Source organism: Mauremys reevesii, linkage group 7 (genome assembly GCF_016161935.1).
Source record: "Mauremys reevesii isolate NIE-2019 linkage group 7, ASM1616193v1, whole genome shotgun sequence".
In the NCBI taxonomy this organism is placed as follows: Eukaryota; Metazoa; Chordata; order Testudines; family Geoemydidae; genus Mauremys; species Mauremys reevesii.
Window position 1 is genome coordinate 91,890,684 of NC_052629.1, and position 15,184 is coordinate 91,905,867.

The 15,184-nt window shown below is 43.4% G+C and overlaps 1 protein-coding gene across 1 annotated transcript in view; it reads right to left on the minus strand.

Annotated features, from left to right (window-relative positions):
• Positions 1 to 15,184, minus strand: part of WNT7A (Wnt family member 7A) — a 52,514-nt gene that overhangs the window by 19,755 nt on the left and 17,575 nt on the right. Inside the window, exon 3 of the mRNA XM_039480924.1 lies at positions 13,708 to 13,979. Within this exon, the coding sequence (XP_039336858.1) occupies positions 13,708 to 13,979 (272 nt within the window). The remainder of the gene's footprint in view (positions 1 to 13,707; positions 13,980 to 15,184) is intronic.

The following is a 15,184-nucleotide window of genomic DNA, read 5'->3' on the forward strand; positions in this document are numbered from 1 at the left end:
TAAGAGTCAGGTATATCAACAGTTCTTTGGCTCAAGTTGTGGAGGCTTCTGCTGAAGGCCCCAGGTTCCATTCCTGCTAACACCCCATGATGGGAGGAGCATTAAAAATACCTAACTCATGTAGATGCACAGTGAATGAATATATCTTCTCAGGAATGCACAGCATGAGGCAAGACTGCACAGGATCCTTTGTCTAATACGTGTTGTAGGTTATGTGTGGTGTAAACACCCATCTCTTTAGGTATGTGGAAAATGACGTTCCAGAAGGACATAGCCAAACAGTTATTAGATTGTCAATAACTTGCAAAAACATTAATAACGTGACAAGCACCTATAAATCCTTTAAAATCTGGAGACTCTTCTATTCCATTTATTTAATTTTTAATGGCCAAAAATCCATATTGCCATGCCTAGGATAGATGCACAAATCCATATTTAGACACCTAAATAAGAGACTTGAATTTCAGGGGTGCTGGATACCTATAACTCTCAATGAAATTTAATGGAAGTTGAGTCACGTTAAGCACCTAACTCTGAAAATCTTACCAGCTTTTTAAGAGGCCTAACTTTAGGTGCCAATTTTGAAAATGTTGGCCTATGATGTTCTTTTTCCTTTATGTAGGCAAATGAACAATGTCAAAACACAAAGTCATTGACCCACACTCTCACCTACACAGGGAAATTCCAAACACAAGTACAAAGAAAAACATATTTCAACATAACCAGGATCAAGATAACAGAAATTATACAGAAAAAGCCTCTACCATCCAAGGGACAGAGTTAAGGTTGTTGTGATGTGATGTAATGTAATGTGCATTTCTTTATCTTGATCACAATAATATGTTTGTGGTTTTTAGTACGTGAGTAAGGTAAGATTTATGATGCTCTAACCATTCCATTTCTTTGCTTTTAGTATTTAGATTTTGTAAGCGATGTGATAAGTAAGTACACTGTTGTCTCTAAACAAGTGTAAAACAAAGTGTTTTGGTTTTGGAATATTAGTGAGACACTGACAACTCTTAGAGGGCCTAATCTAAAGCACATTGAAGTCATAGGGCATCTTTCCATAGACTTCAGCGCGAACTGGATCAGACCTATAGAGCAGTGGACTATATAATATCTAAAATAATCTTTCATTTCTCCTTGGGTACTTATGATGGGGTGTCCACCCCACACAGGATTAGAAGGGGTTAAAGAGGCCAGGTTGACCAATTAACTCCACAGGCTGCACCTGGAGGGAGAGCCAGGGAGCAGGGAATTGATGGTGAGCAGACTCAGCTGTACAGAAATAAATGGGGCCTATAAACCCCAGGAGCTGAGAACAGACAGGGTGGCTGGGGAAAAGGGCAGTCACTCCCTTGGAAGAGGGAGGAAGAAGTTGGTTTGGAGCTGATACTCTCAGAGAAGGAGGGAACAAGACAGAGTAGGAAGCAGTCCAGAGAAGGTGCAGTGAGGGCTGAGAGGCTAGAGCCCAGAACTGCTGAGTTGAGGGTCCCTGGATTGGAACGCAGAGTACAGGGCAGGCCCAGGTTCCCTTACCGGCCACTGGGCAAGTGGCATCATCAGGGCAGCACAGGAGAAGACTGCCTGAGACTATTTCTATAGAACAGTGGTTCCCAAACTGGGGTTCAAGAACCCCTGGGGGCAGAGGCGGCTCCAGGCCCCAGCACGCCAAGCGCGTGCTTGGGGCGGCATGCCACGGGGGGCGCTCTGCCGGTCGCCAGGAGGGCGGCAGGCGGCTCCGGTGGACCTCCCGCAGGCATGCCTGCGGCGGGTCCGCTGGTCCCACGGCTGGGGTGGAGCATCCGCAGGCGTGCCTGCGGGAGGTCCACCGGAGCTGCGGGACCAGCGGACCCTCCACAGGCACGTCTGCGGGAGGTCCACTGGAGCCACGGGACCAGCGACCGGCAGAGCGCCCCCCGCGGCATGCCGCCGTGCTTGGGGCAGCAAAATCGCTAGAGCTGCCCCTGCCTGGGGGTTCACAAAATGTTACAGGGGGTTCTCAGGAAAAAATTCCCTAATGGCAGACAGAGCTGTCCCTAGGGACCCTGGGCAGCACAGGGCCAGCAGCCCGGAAGAGCTAAGAGGATCAAAGCATGTATATCTATCACACTGAGGAGATTTAAACTTCAAGACTCCTTATAAGAAAGGGAAGTGGATATTTTTTGCGGTTTTTAAAATTAAATAGGCAGCTAGTATTGTTTTTTTAAATTATTATGACAAACAAGTTTAAGCTTTGTTGTAACGTGCGTCGTTTGTCTGGACTGCTCAAGACCTGAATGCTTGTGTAGGAGGAACTCTTTGAGTTGGCTTCTTAAATATCTTCATGTTGTTTCACATCTGATACTCCTTGATGAAAGATAGGAGCCTTGTCTTATAATAGGCTTATTCAAAGTGATACAAGCTACGAAAGTGAGATCTTGGAAGAGTGTTGCCATTTTCATAATGTAATAAAAATACTGTAATGATATGTAAGAACATAAGAATGGCCCTACTGGGTCAGACCAAAGGTCCATCTAGCCCAGTATCCTGTCTTCCAACAGTGTCCAGTGCCAGGTGCCCCAGAGGGAATGAACACAACAGGTAATCATCAAGTGATCCATCCCCTTTCACTCATTCCCAGCTTCTGGCAAACAGAGGCCAGGGACACTTAATACATAGTGTGTAATAAGCATGTCATAAAAACAAATTTTATATTTCCAAGATCACTGCTTTTATAATTTATACTCAGGCAAACGAGAAAAATCCCTGGAAATATTCATTTGTAGGAGGGGGTTCGTGAGACTTGACTTTTTAGTGAAAGGGGTTCACAGGTTGTTAAAGTTTGGGAACCACTGCTATAGAAGGACTGTAGGTAACCCCGGAAGGGAGAATCATGAAGAGGATGCTGCAGTTCCTGGAGTGAGGCGGGTCCGCAGGGTGAGAGGACAACAGGAGAGGCACCCCCTGAAGAGGGCACACCAACTGGCAGAGCTAATCCACAGGATGGCCAGCAGGAGGTGCCGCTGTGGTGAGTAGACCCTGTGACAGTCTTGTATCTCAGTGGTCACTAAATGACTTATGCTGCCAACTATCCAAAGAGCAAACGTGAATTAACTTTGGAAACATCTCCCATCTTCCTTGAAAAGTTTGCAACACAGCCAGTGACTTTGTATTATTTAAGCAAATTAATCATTATAGTGACCCTCTGATTGTTTCTGTTATGAAAAATTCATGATACTAAATGTGGAACTTGAGAGGGTTTTTATTATTTATTAACAAGACTTGGCCCTCTCTTACCTATCTTTGTCAGCACTAGTAATCACCCACATGAAATGCCTGTTTTGCTCATAATGCCAGAATCCTCTAAAATTGTGACTGCAGGTAAGTGATAGCATTTATCATTCCCTAATCTTCAGTGTAAATCAGGAATTCAATTTTCAACCACATAAGATATAAGAGGGAGTTGAAAGCCAAAATACAAGTAGGACCATGTATCACAACTTCTGATGAGTTGAAAGTGGAGGACAAGTGGAATGAAAATTCATTCTTGTGGATTACAGCTCTTGTGCAGTCTGATTCCTTCTCATAATTTAGAATAACATTAATGTTCCCTTTATCTTTACTCTGGGCTGTTGAGAAGATGCAGAGCTTGTCTGTCAAGTTTAGTCTTGTTTTAAGACTATTATCTAAAAGCAGTAGGAAAGCCATAAAATAGATCTTTGATCCCTTCAAATACAAACAAAATACTATGAGAGAGCCCAGGACCTGTATTTTTTTCACACCTAGGAAATTACCCTGCATAGGCCTGTCAGGTGTAGTGCAAACATTCACCCGGGGGAGAGGGGGCGTTAAGAGAAGAAAATGGAGGGTGGAGGCTCCAAAGTGTTCTGCATTTACCTTACTTTAAATGAATGGAAGTTTCACCATTGACCTCACTGGGAGCAGTGCATTCAGTGCTGGGCCTTCTTGAAAATTCTACCTTACAAACTGCATGTCAAAGGAGTTGTACGTGGGCTTGCCAGAAATGACTTGCTGTGTCTAACTCCTCTTCAGTAGATTGCCTGGAACTATGAAATCAGGGCATCATTGTAGTGATGGTTTGTACAGGTCCCATTTAGTGGTTGTCAAGGAGAAAGTAAACACTCTCCCTGAGCAGAATGTTTACAACAGTGCAGGGACTGCAGGGGTGGGATATGTCCAGGCCTCACTAAAACAAACTGCTCTGTCAGGAAAGGACTCTAAATTGGGCTGGCTTCTGTTCATCCTCAGCATTTGGCTGGATGTAGGAACCACACCAATTGGGAAGTTGGAAGCAGCTTGCTGGGAGCAGCCTTGTTGCCTTTGTTTATGGGTCTCTGACTGCAACAAGGCGTTTATCTAGAACATTTGGATGAGCCCCGTAAGTCCCCAGTTATTTTTGTTTGTTCTTCCCCTGGCTTCAGCCAAGCTGACTTGTCACACTGTTACATCAGTGAGCAAGCCAACATGTAAGGATATTTGGGTGCCTAGAGGAGTATTCCCAAAATGGTACATGCAGTTTTAGCAGTAGAGCTTCCATATATTGAGATCACAGGTTTGAGTGAAACACCGCACGCTGCTTTCGACAGTTTACTCTGTAAGATATTTTCATTTGTGGTTTTGGTGAGTTTCCTTTGAGATTCCCTTTATTTCTTCAGCTCTCTGCATCCCTGCCCCCTCTATATCCTCACTCAGCCTGCCCCACATTTTTGGACTCCAGTATTGCAATAACCTCCTCTGGCCAGAAGGACTAAATACAGCTGCTAGTGGAGCCTGTCAACATCTCTCTAGCTACCACCTGGAAGGGAAAAAATTGCCAACATGAAAAGCATTCCCTCTTCATAAAGGAATGAACACATACTAGGCTTTATCCTAATCTCACACCATTGTAAATTAGGAGTAAAGGCAATGAAGTTAAACCAGTGAAGTAGTCTGTCTCTCTGTCTCCACAAGGCTCCCAGCCTCTGTTCCTCAGGAGCCTAGGACCCAAACTCTGATCCTTTGTTTTATAGTACAATACAGTGACAGACTCCCAGGCTTAAGGCCAATCTACTTCTTTGTAGTCCATGGGAATTTGGCCATTGTCTTCAGTGGGACAGTTTTACATGACAGATTTACCATTCATTGTAGAAGCAAACCAAGGGGAAAAAAAAAAGTTTGGACCAGTTCAGTACAACATACAGGAACTTTTGGGATTTCTGTGACTAAGTGGCTTTCCACACTCAGAAGCCAGACACGTTGGTGTTTCTACATGTTTCATCCCCTTTTGAAATGGTATGGTGCCACAGCCAGTTCTTCTGGATATATTTGCCTCTCCAAATGTTCCTAACACCCAGTGATATGAGCAACTGAACAGAAGGTGGAAAATAAACTCCTGAGAGACTATTTACAACTTGAAACTATTTTCACTCAGGAATAATTAACAATTGTGATTATTCCATCAATATTTACTGCCTAACTGTAATGCGGAAAGTGGATTGTCAGCTTGACATTTAAAGGGCATGCAAAAAGTTAAAAACTGGACGTTTCTAAAAGCAAAGATCAATGGTTTTTTTAAGTAAAGTTAGAAAATAACTAGTGTAACTTTTTAAAGGTCATTAGGAAGTTCTGAGCTTCAAGAAACATATGGCTGGGCTGCCAATACATTTGGTATCAGTAATCAAGTGATATTATAATAACAGAGCAGCCTCACCCAGTTTTTGATTATTCCACTATAAGTTGGTCTCCTAGACCAGTGGTCCCCAATGCAGTGCCTGCAGGCACAATGGCGCGCACCGGGGCATCTATGTGTGCCTGCGTACTGGCTGGCGGACAAGCATCTGCCGAAATGCCGCCAAAAAGCGACATCATCAAGAGGCGTGGCCACCAAAATGCCACCAAAAAGCGGCATCACCAAGAGGCACCACTGCCAAAATGCCACTGATTTTCGGTGGCAATGCCTCTTGATAACACTACTTTGGCGGCATTTTGGCGGCGATGCCTCTTGACATTGCCATTTCTCGGCAGCATTTCGGCGGATGCTTGTCTGCTGGCCATGGTCCTCAGTGGCTCGTTGTCCGGCGCCTGCCACCTGGAAAAGGTTGAGGGCCACTGTCCTAGACTCTCTGGAGTCTAAGGTAATTTTCTGCAGCTCCAGACACAATAGAGCATTTATCCTGATGTATAACCCATTTGAGACACTCCTGCTAGTATGACTGTTGGGATAGTTGAATACAAAAGTACATACATTTGGTTATTGTACATTAGTCAGTTGATCTTTGTTCAAAGCTCTCTAAGAGCCAGATTGCAGCAGGCTCTTTTCCCAATACAAGGGCCATTCTCCCCTTGCCAGGGCCGCCCAGAGGATTCAGGGGGCCTGGGACAAAGCAATTTCGGGGGGCCCCTTCCATAAAAAAAAGTTGCAGTACTATAGAATACTATATTCTCATGGGGTCCCCTGTGGGGCCCCGGGCAAATTGCCCCACTTGCTCCTCACCCCCCCCCCAGGCAGCCCTGCCCCCTGCTCACTCCTCGTGCTGTCATGGCACTGTGACTGCTCCCTGCTAGCACTCTTGTGACACAGCCATCTCTGATGAGGTGGGGAGGGCAGGAAGGTGACTGGCAGTCTGTTCAAGGGATTGCCACAGGCTTGATTGCCCCTGGGGTAAGTTCTACCCAGGCAAGTGTCACCCATGCCTATTTGGTATGATGCTGCTCTGTTTCACTCTAGGGGCACCCAGACAATCTCGAGATTGATGAGTCTGCTACAGCCGTGGCTAAGAGCCACGTGGCTTTTAGTTTGTGCATCAGCAGCTCATACACTGAGCTTCAGAGGTCCTAGGTTCAGTTCCTCTGATGACTGGCGTCTGTCAGTGTTACACAAGCTGGCAGAGCCCAAGAAGTAGGTCCCTCAGCACAGAAAAACTGACGAGACAAGAGGTTGTAGCTGTGCAAGACAATCCACAAATGTGTTCTTCCAGAGGGCCTGGAGCCAGCCAGCATAAATCCTTGCCAATCTCCACTAGGGTGACTAGATGTCCCGATTTTATAGGGACAGTCCTGATTTTGGGGTCTTTTTCTTATATAGGCTCCTGTTACCTCCCACCCTCTGTCCCGATTTTTCACACTTGCTGTCTGGTCACCCTAGTCTCCACATGTGGGGCTGCTATGGCACCCAGACTGTACTTTCAAACTGCCCTCCTCTGGCTGGACCTCCTTAGAAGGACAGCAATGGAGGTATCCTCTCTCAGGTGTAGCTGCTCCCATTTGATCAAGATGTTGCCAGCTGCATTCCATCCCTATTCCACACCAGCAGGGGTGAATCAAGCCTCAAGCATGCACAGGCAGTGGGTGGGGTACAGTGGTCGAACTCTTGGTAGCTCTTACAATGCCTGACTGCGTTTTGTCTGGCTCCCGGCAGTGTTGTTAGTTCCTTTAAAGCTCATGCATCGATTTGAAATTTTAAAATATCACATGGCCTTTAATTTCACAGCATTATTTTTTCAAGCTATAGTTTACTGTTATTTTAAGTGTCAATAGTGTGCTGGGTGCTATATTAAAAAAATAGCCCCCACCCCCAAGAGCCTACACTATCATTTCATGTTCATGTTACCATGTTCGTCAACATGCACGGACTGAATTAAAACATGTTCAGATTGAATTGAGAACTGCTGTCAACTGGAGATTGGCAGTTAACTTCCTTGACCTCACTATGGGGGGTCTGGTGATGCCAGCGCTGATACTAGCACCAGAAGATGGTGGGGAAAGTTACAAGGCAGCATGTCTGAGGAATCAAAACCTATTTCTAAAGTTAAACTCTTTGCTAGGCAATAAAAGAGACATGGACAGGAAAGGGGACTAGAATATCATGTTAGGCATCACACGATAGTTTTGTGGGAATCCTGAAGTCCTTCATTTCTAAGCACCACTGTTTCATCTCAACTTCCTCTTCCCCCCAAAATAGGACAGTAAATATTACTGTAGATTAATTCTCAGAGTTACTTGATCAATTTGGGATGCACCCCTTATAATTTCTCATAGTCTTGCTTGATAGTTACAGTAACCCTCTGTTATGTTCACTTTGAACCTCTTCTACAATGCATATTTAAACTCAAGAGCCCAAAAAGAATTGGCATACTACCAATGCATCAGGGCCGGTTCCAGGCACCAGCGAACAAAGCAGGTGCTTGGGGCGGCCAATGGGACGGGGCAGGGGTGGCACGTCCAGGTCTTTGGCAGCATTCAGTGGTGGGTCCCTCAGTCCCCCTCGGAGCAAAGGACCCGCCACCCAATTGCCACCGAGGAATGAAGCGGTGAGGTTGAGCTACCGCCGAAGTGCCACTGATCACGGCTTTTTTTTTTCCCCCCCTTCGCTGCTTGGGGCGGCAAAAAAGCCTGAGCCGGCCCTGCAATGCATGATAGAATTACTAAGTTAGCACACCTATGTGTGTCTGCAAAGAGAAACATCAAATAAAAATCCACCTTGATGTGCCCTTGGATTGCAAAAGCCTTCTAATGTAGCCTGTGTCATGATTTATAACAATGACTCATAATGTGGCGTTATATTTAATATGATGTAACTCTGATGCAAGATGTCATTCACAGAACTGCAATGTCAGAGAGAGAGGGAGAGAGAGAGCAATTTGATAATGTCCTTGCCTCTGACTCAGAATGAAAATCTTTCAGTCAAATCACCAAAATTTCTAGGCTCTTTCATACCTACTTTGCTATTTTAGCAATTATACTGGTAGAAATTTATTTTTTCCCCCTGGGCCATAACTACCTCTCAGTAGTGGGAGTTACCTGCAATCATTTAAGTACCTCTGTATGTGGGAAGTCTAATTTGCTAACTGAGGATTCAATCCCACAGTTGTTCCATGTATGGGATTCCCATGCAGTTAGTGAAAGCAACAAAGAATCCTGTGGCACCTTATAGACTAACAGACGTTTTGCAGCATGAGCTTTCGTGGGTGAATACCCACTTCTTCGGATGCACTTCTTGCATCCGAAGAAGTGGGTATTCACCCAACAGACGTTTTGCAGCATGAGCTTTCGTGGGTGAATACCCACTTCTTCGGATGCACTTCTTGCATCCGAAGAAGTGGGTATTCACCCATGAAAGCTCATGCTGCAAAACGTCTGTTAGTCTATAAGGTGCCACAGGATTCTTTGTTGCTTTTACAGATCCAGACTAACACGGCTACCCCTCTGATGCAGTTAGTGGAAATTCTAAGAGCAGATCATTAGTAGGATCATGCCTACAGATTAATAGGAGCTTTATCTCCATTTTCTGACGCAGCTGTTATGAATTCTCCTACAATTCTCCCTATGCTGCTTGCTTCTCACTGTGGTAAATCAGCATTTCAGGACATACTAATTCATTGAAGCAAGGGACACCTGATGTGACGTGTCTCAGTTATGGGACAGAGCTACAAGAACCATCTTAGCAGAGACAAGACATGTCAGACAAATGAACTACGGCTTCTAACGTTGATTGGGACATTTTTCAGGGTGCATGCAAAAATCCCTTCCAGGACTGTAATTTGTAATTTCCATCTTGGGTAGATATTCATTTATTGTGCTGAATTTGGATAGCACTAATTTGGATTGAGCTAGTGCACTAAAAATAGCAGTGTATCCTGGGCGGTGCCATGGGCTAGCTTGCAATTACTTAATCAGGAGGGCCTAGAGGGGATTTTACTCAGGTGGCTCACCTGTACCAATGCAGCTATACTGCTAGCATGTGTATGTCCACCCAAGCTGGGAATTATACCTCCAGCTGCAATGTAGATTGTGCCCTAAAAAGAGTTTCTGGGGATTCCAGTACTGCACTACAGGAGCAACTGTTGAAGAAATTGGGAGAACTTCTGCTTGCACAGGTCAGAAGGAAAAGCAGAAATACAAATGAAAACTGTTTATCCCTTCACTCAAGCAGATAAACCTTTGCACATACTGTAGATACATGAGACCAGTTGCTGACAACCATGGTCAGTACTGGGTCTATTTCCTAACATAGATGGGCTTAGAGACCAGGAACACATTATACAGATTGATTCTACATAGAGGCACTCATTATATTACCCTGGGTCTGAATGTTACTGCTTTATGTGCATCAGAGTTCATTAGCTATTACACTAGTGAGACACTCTCAGGAGAAGGAGGCTGAGAAATTAAAATCAGAATAAACTAAAAAATGCATGGTAAAAATCAACAACTACACGTGAAGTACCTACCTATACTTACTAAAGTTCTTCTCTCGTTACTCTTCTCACTTAATCAGTCTCAATCATGCTTGCTGAAACCCAGCTGATAATTCTCTTATCCTGTCTGCACTAGCAGTTAAACTGTTGTCAATAGGCTGTTCCGGAGAACCAATTGCTGACAACTATTGTCAGCAGTAGGTAAGTCTCCTAAAGTAGACCGGGTTATTCCTAGTATTTGGAATCTCTTGGGAAAAGAGCCCCAAAAATATACGGATCTCAGATATTCCTTGAGTGCTGCCTGTTGACACACAACATGCCAATCTTTTCTGTGTCCAAGTTCAGCATTTAAAATCAGCAATCTCTCCCACTTTGATGCAAGCCCTCAATTAGTGCTTGCTGTAGAATGGAACAGGTGACGAAAACACTGTGATCCCTCACAGATATATGAGAGCAAAGCCTGATTTCTGTACTAAACACAGTCATTAGCTCTTCGTTCTCTACTCGTTTGTGGACATGCAATAACACCCTCCCAGGCTTGTGTTGGTCTCCACCCCACTGGATCATTAAAGATTTCAAATAAGATATAGTTCGGCACTCTGAGGGTTTCAGTAACAGGCATATAAATATCTCCATATCAGATTAGATTCTGAGCCTGCTGGAGACATGGCAGTTTGCCAAACATAGCACACACCACAGCTCTTCCAGATAGTAACACAAACACAGTGAAACTTCCCAGGTTCCATTTTTTTAGGACACACAAATTTGTGCATACAAATTAGACATACAGTCATCGTGATTGTGTGCACAAAGGCAGGAAGAACATTGTGTGCTGCACATCTCAGAGACACAAGACAAAGCTCACCGCCTAGCGAGACAAGAGGCAAGGGCATGACTGCCATGTTACACTGTGCCTCTGCCTTGGCTGGCTCCAGGACTTCTACAACCCCTGTACTCTGCCACAGCAACATACATACGGCTATAGTGGGGCCCAAAATCACATCACAGGACCCAGATGTCTAATACATTTTTAGAAAGCAACAAAGAGTCCTGTGGCACCTTATAGACTAACAGAAGTATTGGAGCATGAGCTTTCGTGGGTGAATACCCACTTCGTCAGATGCATGTATTCACCCGCAAAAGCTTATGCTCCAATACTTCTGTTAGTCTATAAGGTGCCACAGGACTCTTTGTCACTTTTTACAGATCCAGACTAACACGGCTACCTCTCTGATACTTAATACATTTTTGTCTATATAATTCTGAAAACCTGGGCCCTGTAACTATAATATGCAACGTTTGGCATGCTTTGCCCCATCCTTCAGCTGTGCACTAGTGATGCTTTCCTAAAACAATCCCCAGTGCCAAACAAGCTAACAGTCAGCCAGATTTCAGTAAGCCATTTTAAGCTTTTTTTTCTGCCCGCCCTGAGCTGCACCAGTTATGTGTAAATGAGCCTCTCCGTGAACCAGCTCTTGCAAGATACAACAAAAAAGGTGGAAATCCACATATAATGGCCCTATTTCCTCTCTTATCATTGACTTCAGTGGAGTTACACTGATGTACCAGAGTAAATGTAACCCTACATGTTAAAAAAGCTGGTGGAATATAAAGCTGGTGGAATATCATCTGCTGTAAGGAGCCTAGCAGCCAAGAGGCTGAGTCTCAGAGCACTGGAGCCTAGTGCAGGGATTGTTAAAATCAAGCTCTTTGAACAGTTACTCTCTGAGATAAGTTCAGGAAACATTAATATTTCTGTTGTGGTAACAACTTAGTGTTCTGAGAGATCATCTCTGCACTGGAGTGCCAGACCCAGGCATCTGGAACACTGAGAAAAGAAAATGTTAACATAACCTCTCTAGCTTTCAACGGGAATAAGTCTGAGGAAGGCTATGCTGTTGCTTGTGACAGAAACAGTCGTTCTTTTTCAAGGCCCAAATGCTGTGGTCTTGTGATCTCTCAGAGCCCTAATTATTGTTACTGCAACAGAAATATTAGTGTCTTCAATCCACTTTCCACTTCAAGCTACTCAAATCTGTGCTAAATCACACCAAGACAAAGACAAAGCCACCACTTACGGGCTGGCTGAAAAATTCCATTGAAGTGCCAACAGTGGAGAAAGTGAAATAAAGAGCTCAGAAAGCATGGGGAATTATTTTAACTCAAGGGGCTGGAGCAGGGGCCAAGATGGGGCTGTAGGACAGTGAATTACTATGTTCAAGAGCCCTTCTACTCTGGAAAGTAACTGTGTATCAATAACAGAACTGTTTGCTGAGTTCCATTCAGTTACACTGTGCAAACCGAGCAAAGGCCATGGGGCTGCACAGGTGTCACTGAGGCCATTATTTGGGGAACCATTCTGTTGATGATGCACCTGTAGGAACAGAATCCAGCTCACTGTCTTTAGCTCTCTTGCTCTGTAATACTTAACGGTAGTAAAAAAGCAGTAAAAAAAATCACTGACCACTAAAGTCAGCAGAGAGGAGTCTAAACTACAGGGAGCAGATCTGTTCAATAAGAAGGTGTTTTTACATAGTTGCTTTTCAGAGTAGGGCCACACTCATGCATGGTAATTTAATGTCCTATGGGCCAGAGATCCTGGCCCCTTTGTGCCACTAGCTAGTGTAAAGACCCACATTGGGCAATTTCTAGCTAGCACAAGTTAGCGTGCTCCGAGGCTGCTCTCAGGTACCCTGGGGACCAAACCAGCTCACAAGGATCTAAGGAGCACACTGGTGGCCCTCTACACCAGTCCTGTGCTGAGCACAGCTCTGCTGGACAGGAGTGCCAGGGCCTCCATCTTTGCCACACAACAATAGGAAATCTGAATACACTGCACTACTGTATATTGCAAAGGAAGCAAAATCAAGAGATGTCAAGATTCCCAGAATTGTTGTGTAGATTCCACATAAAATGTACATGTTTAAAGCTGCCAGGAAGACAAGAGTTCAAACACTGTTTCTGCATGAATGTGCTTTAAGCTGCCTGGCTCTAAGGAATGGTGGGGGAGCTCTCCATTTAAAATGATAACCCTGCCTTATGTGTGTATATATTATGTTGTATTAAAATGAGTCAGTTTGTGGTCTCTTAGTTCCACTTCACTCAAGTTTTTTTTTCCCCCTTTAGCTATAGTCCCCACACAAAGAGCAAGTTTTAGACAGTTGGGTTGAAAGTGATCCCTTTTCAAATGAATGATCAGAAGTTCATGTCTGAACCTGAAGAGAAGCAGATTCAGCCACACAGTAGCAGGCAAGCTTTCTACCTTAAGCACCATTTGACTTCCCAGCTAAACTGTTTGTTTGCATTTTCTGTTTTATGACTGGAAAGAGTAACATTTAGACAAATATTTGACAGATGGATCGTCCAACAAGTTTGTGTAGCTTACAAAAGTGCCTATTCGGCTACTGTAAACTGGCATTAGCCTTAAAGCACATTTAGTTCTGAACATTGTGCTGTACGTGTTGTAATCAGTCCTCGGATTCTAGACAAGGAATTGTCATATGATGGTGGAGAGCAGAGAGATACCTACCTTACGCCCCGCCTCGTTGTTGTGCAAGTTCATGAGAGTCCTTGCGTTCTGTTTAATCTCCCTTGCATCCACAAACACTTTGGCGAATCCTATTCCATATCTGATGTCAGCAGAACAGCCTCCCCATTTCCATCCTTCGTCTTTATGGTACTGTCCCTGTTTTTCTTTATCACAACCACAGTCACTTAGGTTTCCCTGGGTACAGGCAGCAGTGATCGCATGTGCTACTCCAGCGGCAATGATGGCATATGTGAATGCTGCTTCTCTGCTACCTGAAATTAAAACAGTCCTGTAAATATATGGAATTATTTAGAAAAATACGTGCAAGTCAGTGCAGTGCAAATGCCATATGGTTATACTTAGAAGTGTTGTAAACATGCAGACATAAGCAGTACTCCATCATTCAAAGTTTTGATTTTTGTTGATGTTCAGGCACCCTCTGAAAAAATAGAGCTCCAGGCTGCAGTATATTTAAGTTTAGGTATTATCCAGATAACCATATAAATATTTTTCTGGATTATCATTAGAGCTAGTTGGGAATTTTCCAACTAAATGTTTTTTGGTGAAAAATGTCAGTTCATCAGAACTATTTGTGGGAAATTGATAAAACTCCTAATTTAAAAAAAAAGATTTTTTTTTCAAAATTATCAAAATTTCCCATTTTAAAGGAAAAGTTTCAAATTTTGGTTTGAAATTACTTTTCATTTAGAATTTTTAGTTCATTGAGTTATACAAAAAAGAGTTAAAAGGTCAAAAACCAGAACAAAACATTTCAAAATTATCAAAACAAAAAATGTCAACTGACCCAATCTGATAGCTTTTTCAGATTGTCAGTTTGTGGACGTTTTCAAGATTTCAACCTTTTGGTCTGATTCAGGATTGGAACAATTATTTAAATTGCAAAAATTCTTGAGACAGGAAAGTCATTTCCTACCCAGCTGTAATTATATCAAAAATAAAATACTGACATTTTCAATTAGTCAGACTTTTGGTTTTGAGATGGTAGAAAGGCTGGTGATCACATTGAAATGCAACTAAGTCAAGTGTAAGGAATAATTGGTGGATTTTTCATGTGACTTTTGTTGTATTTTCTCTATCTAAAATTTGTGATCTGCTTTTCAGTAAATTAGCTTTTAAAAACACCTATGTGTTCCAGTTCTGTTATGATATCCAGGGAGTAAATCACAAGTACCTTGTAATATTCTCAGAACTAACTATGCTCAAAACACTCTGAATGGCAAAGGACCTCTCTAAAATGTGTAGGGTTTGAAAGGGTTGGTTGCTTTTTGATAGATATGCATAAATGGCCATTTTCACTAAAAATATCTTTTTGCACATTTTTGAACAAATTATTTTTGTTTTGGGGTTTTTTTTGGACAAAGTTGGTGTTGCATAGAAAAATACATGGAACTTAATGTTGGGGCATAAGTATGATATGAGAAATAATTTATGTTCCTTATCCTGAAGTCTTCACTCA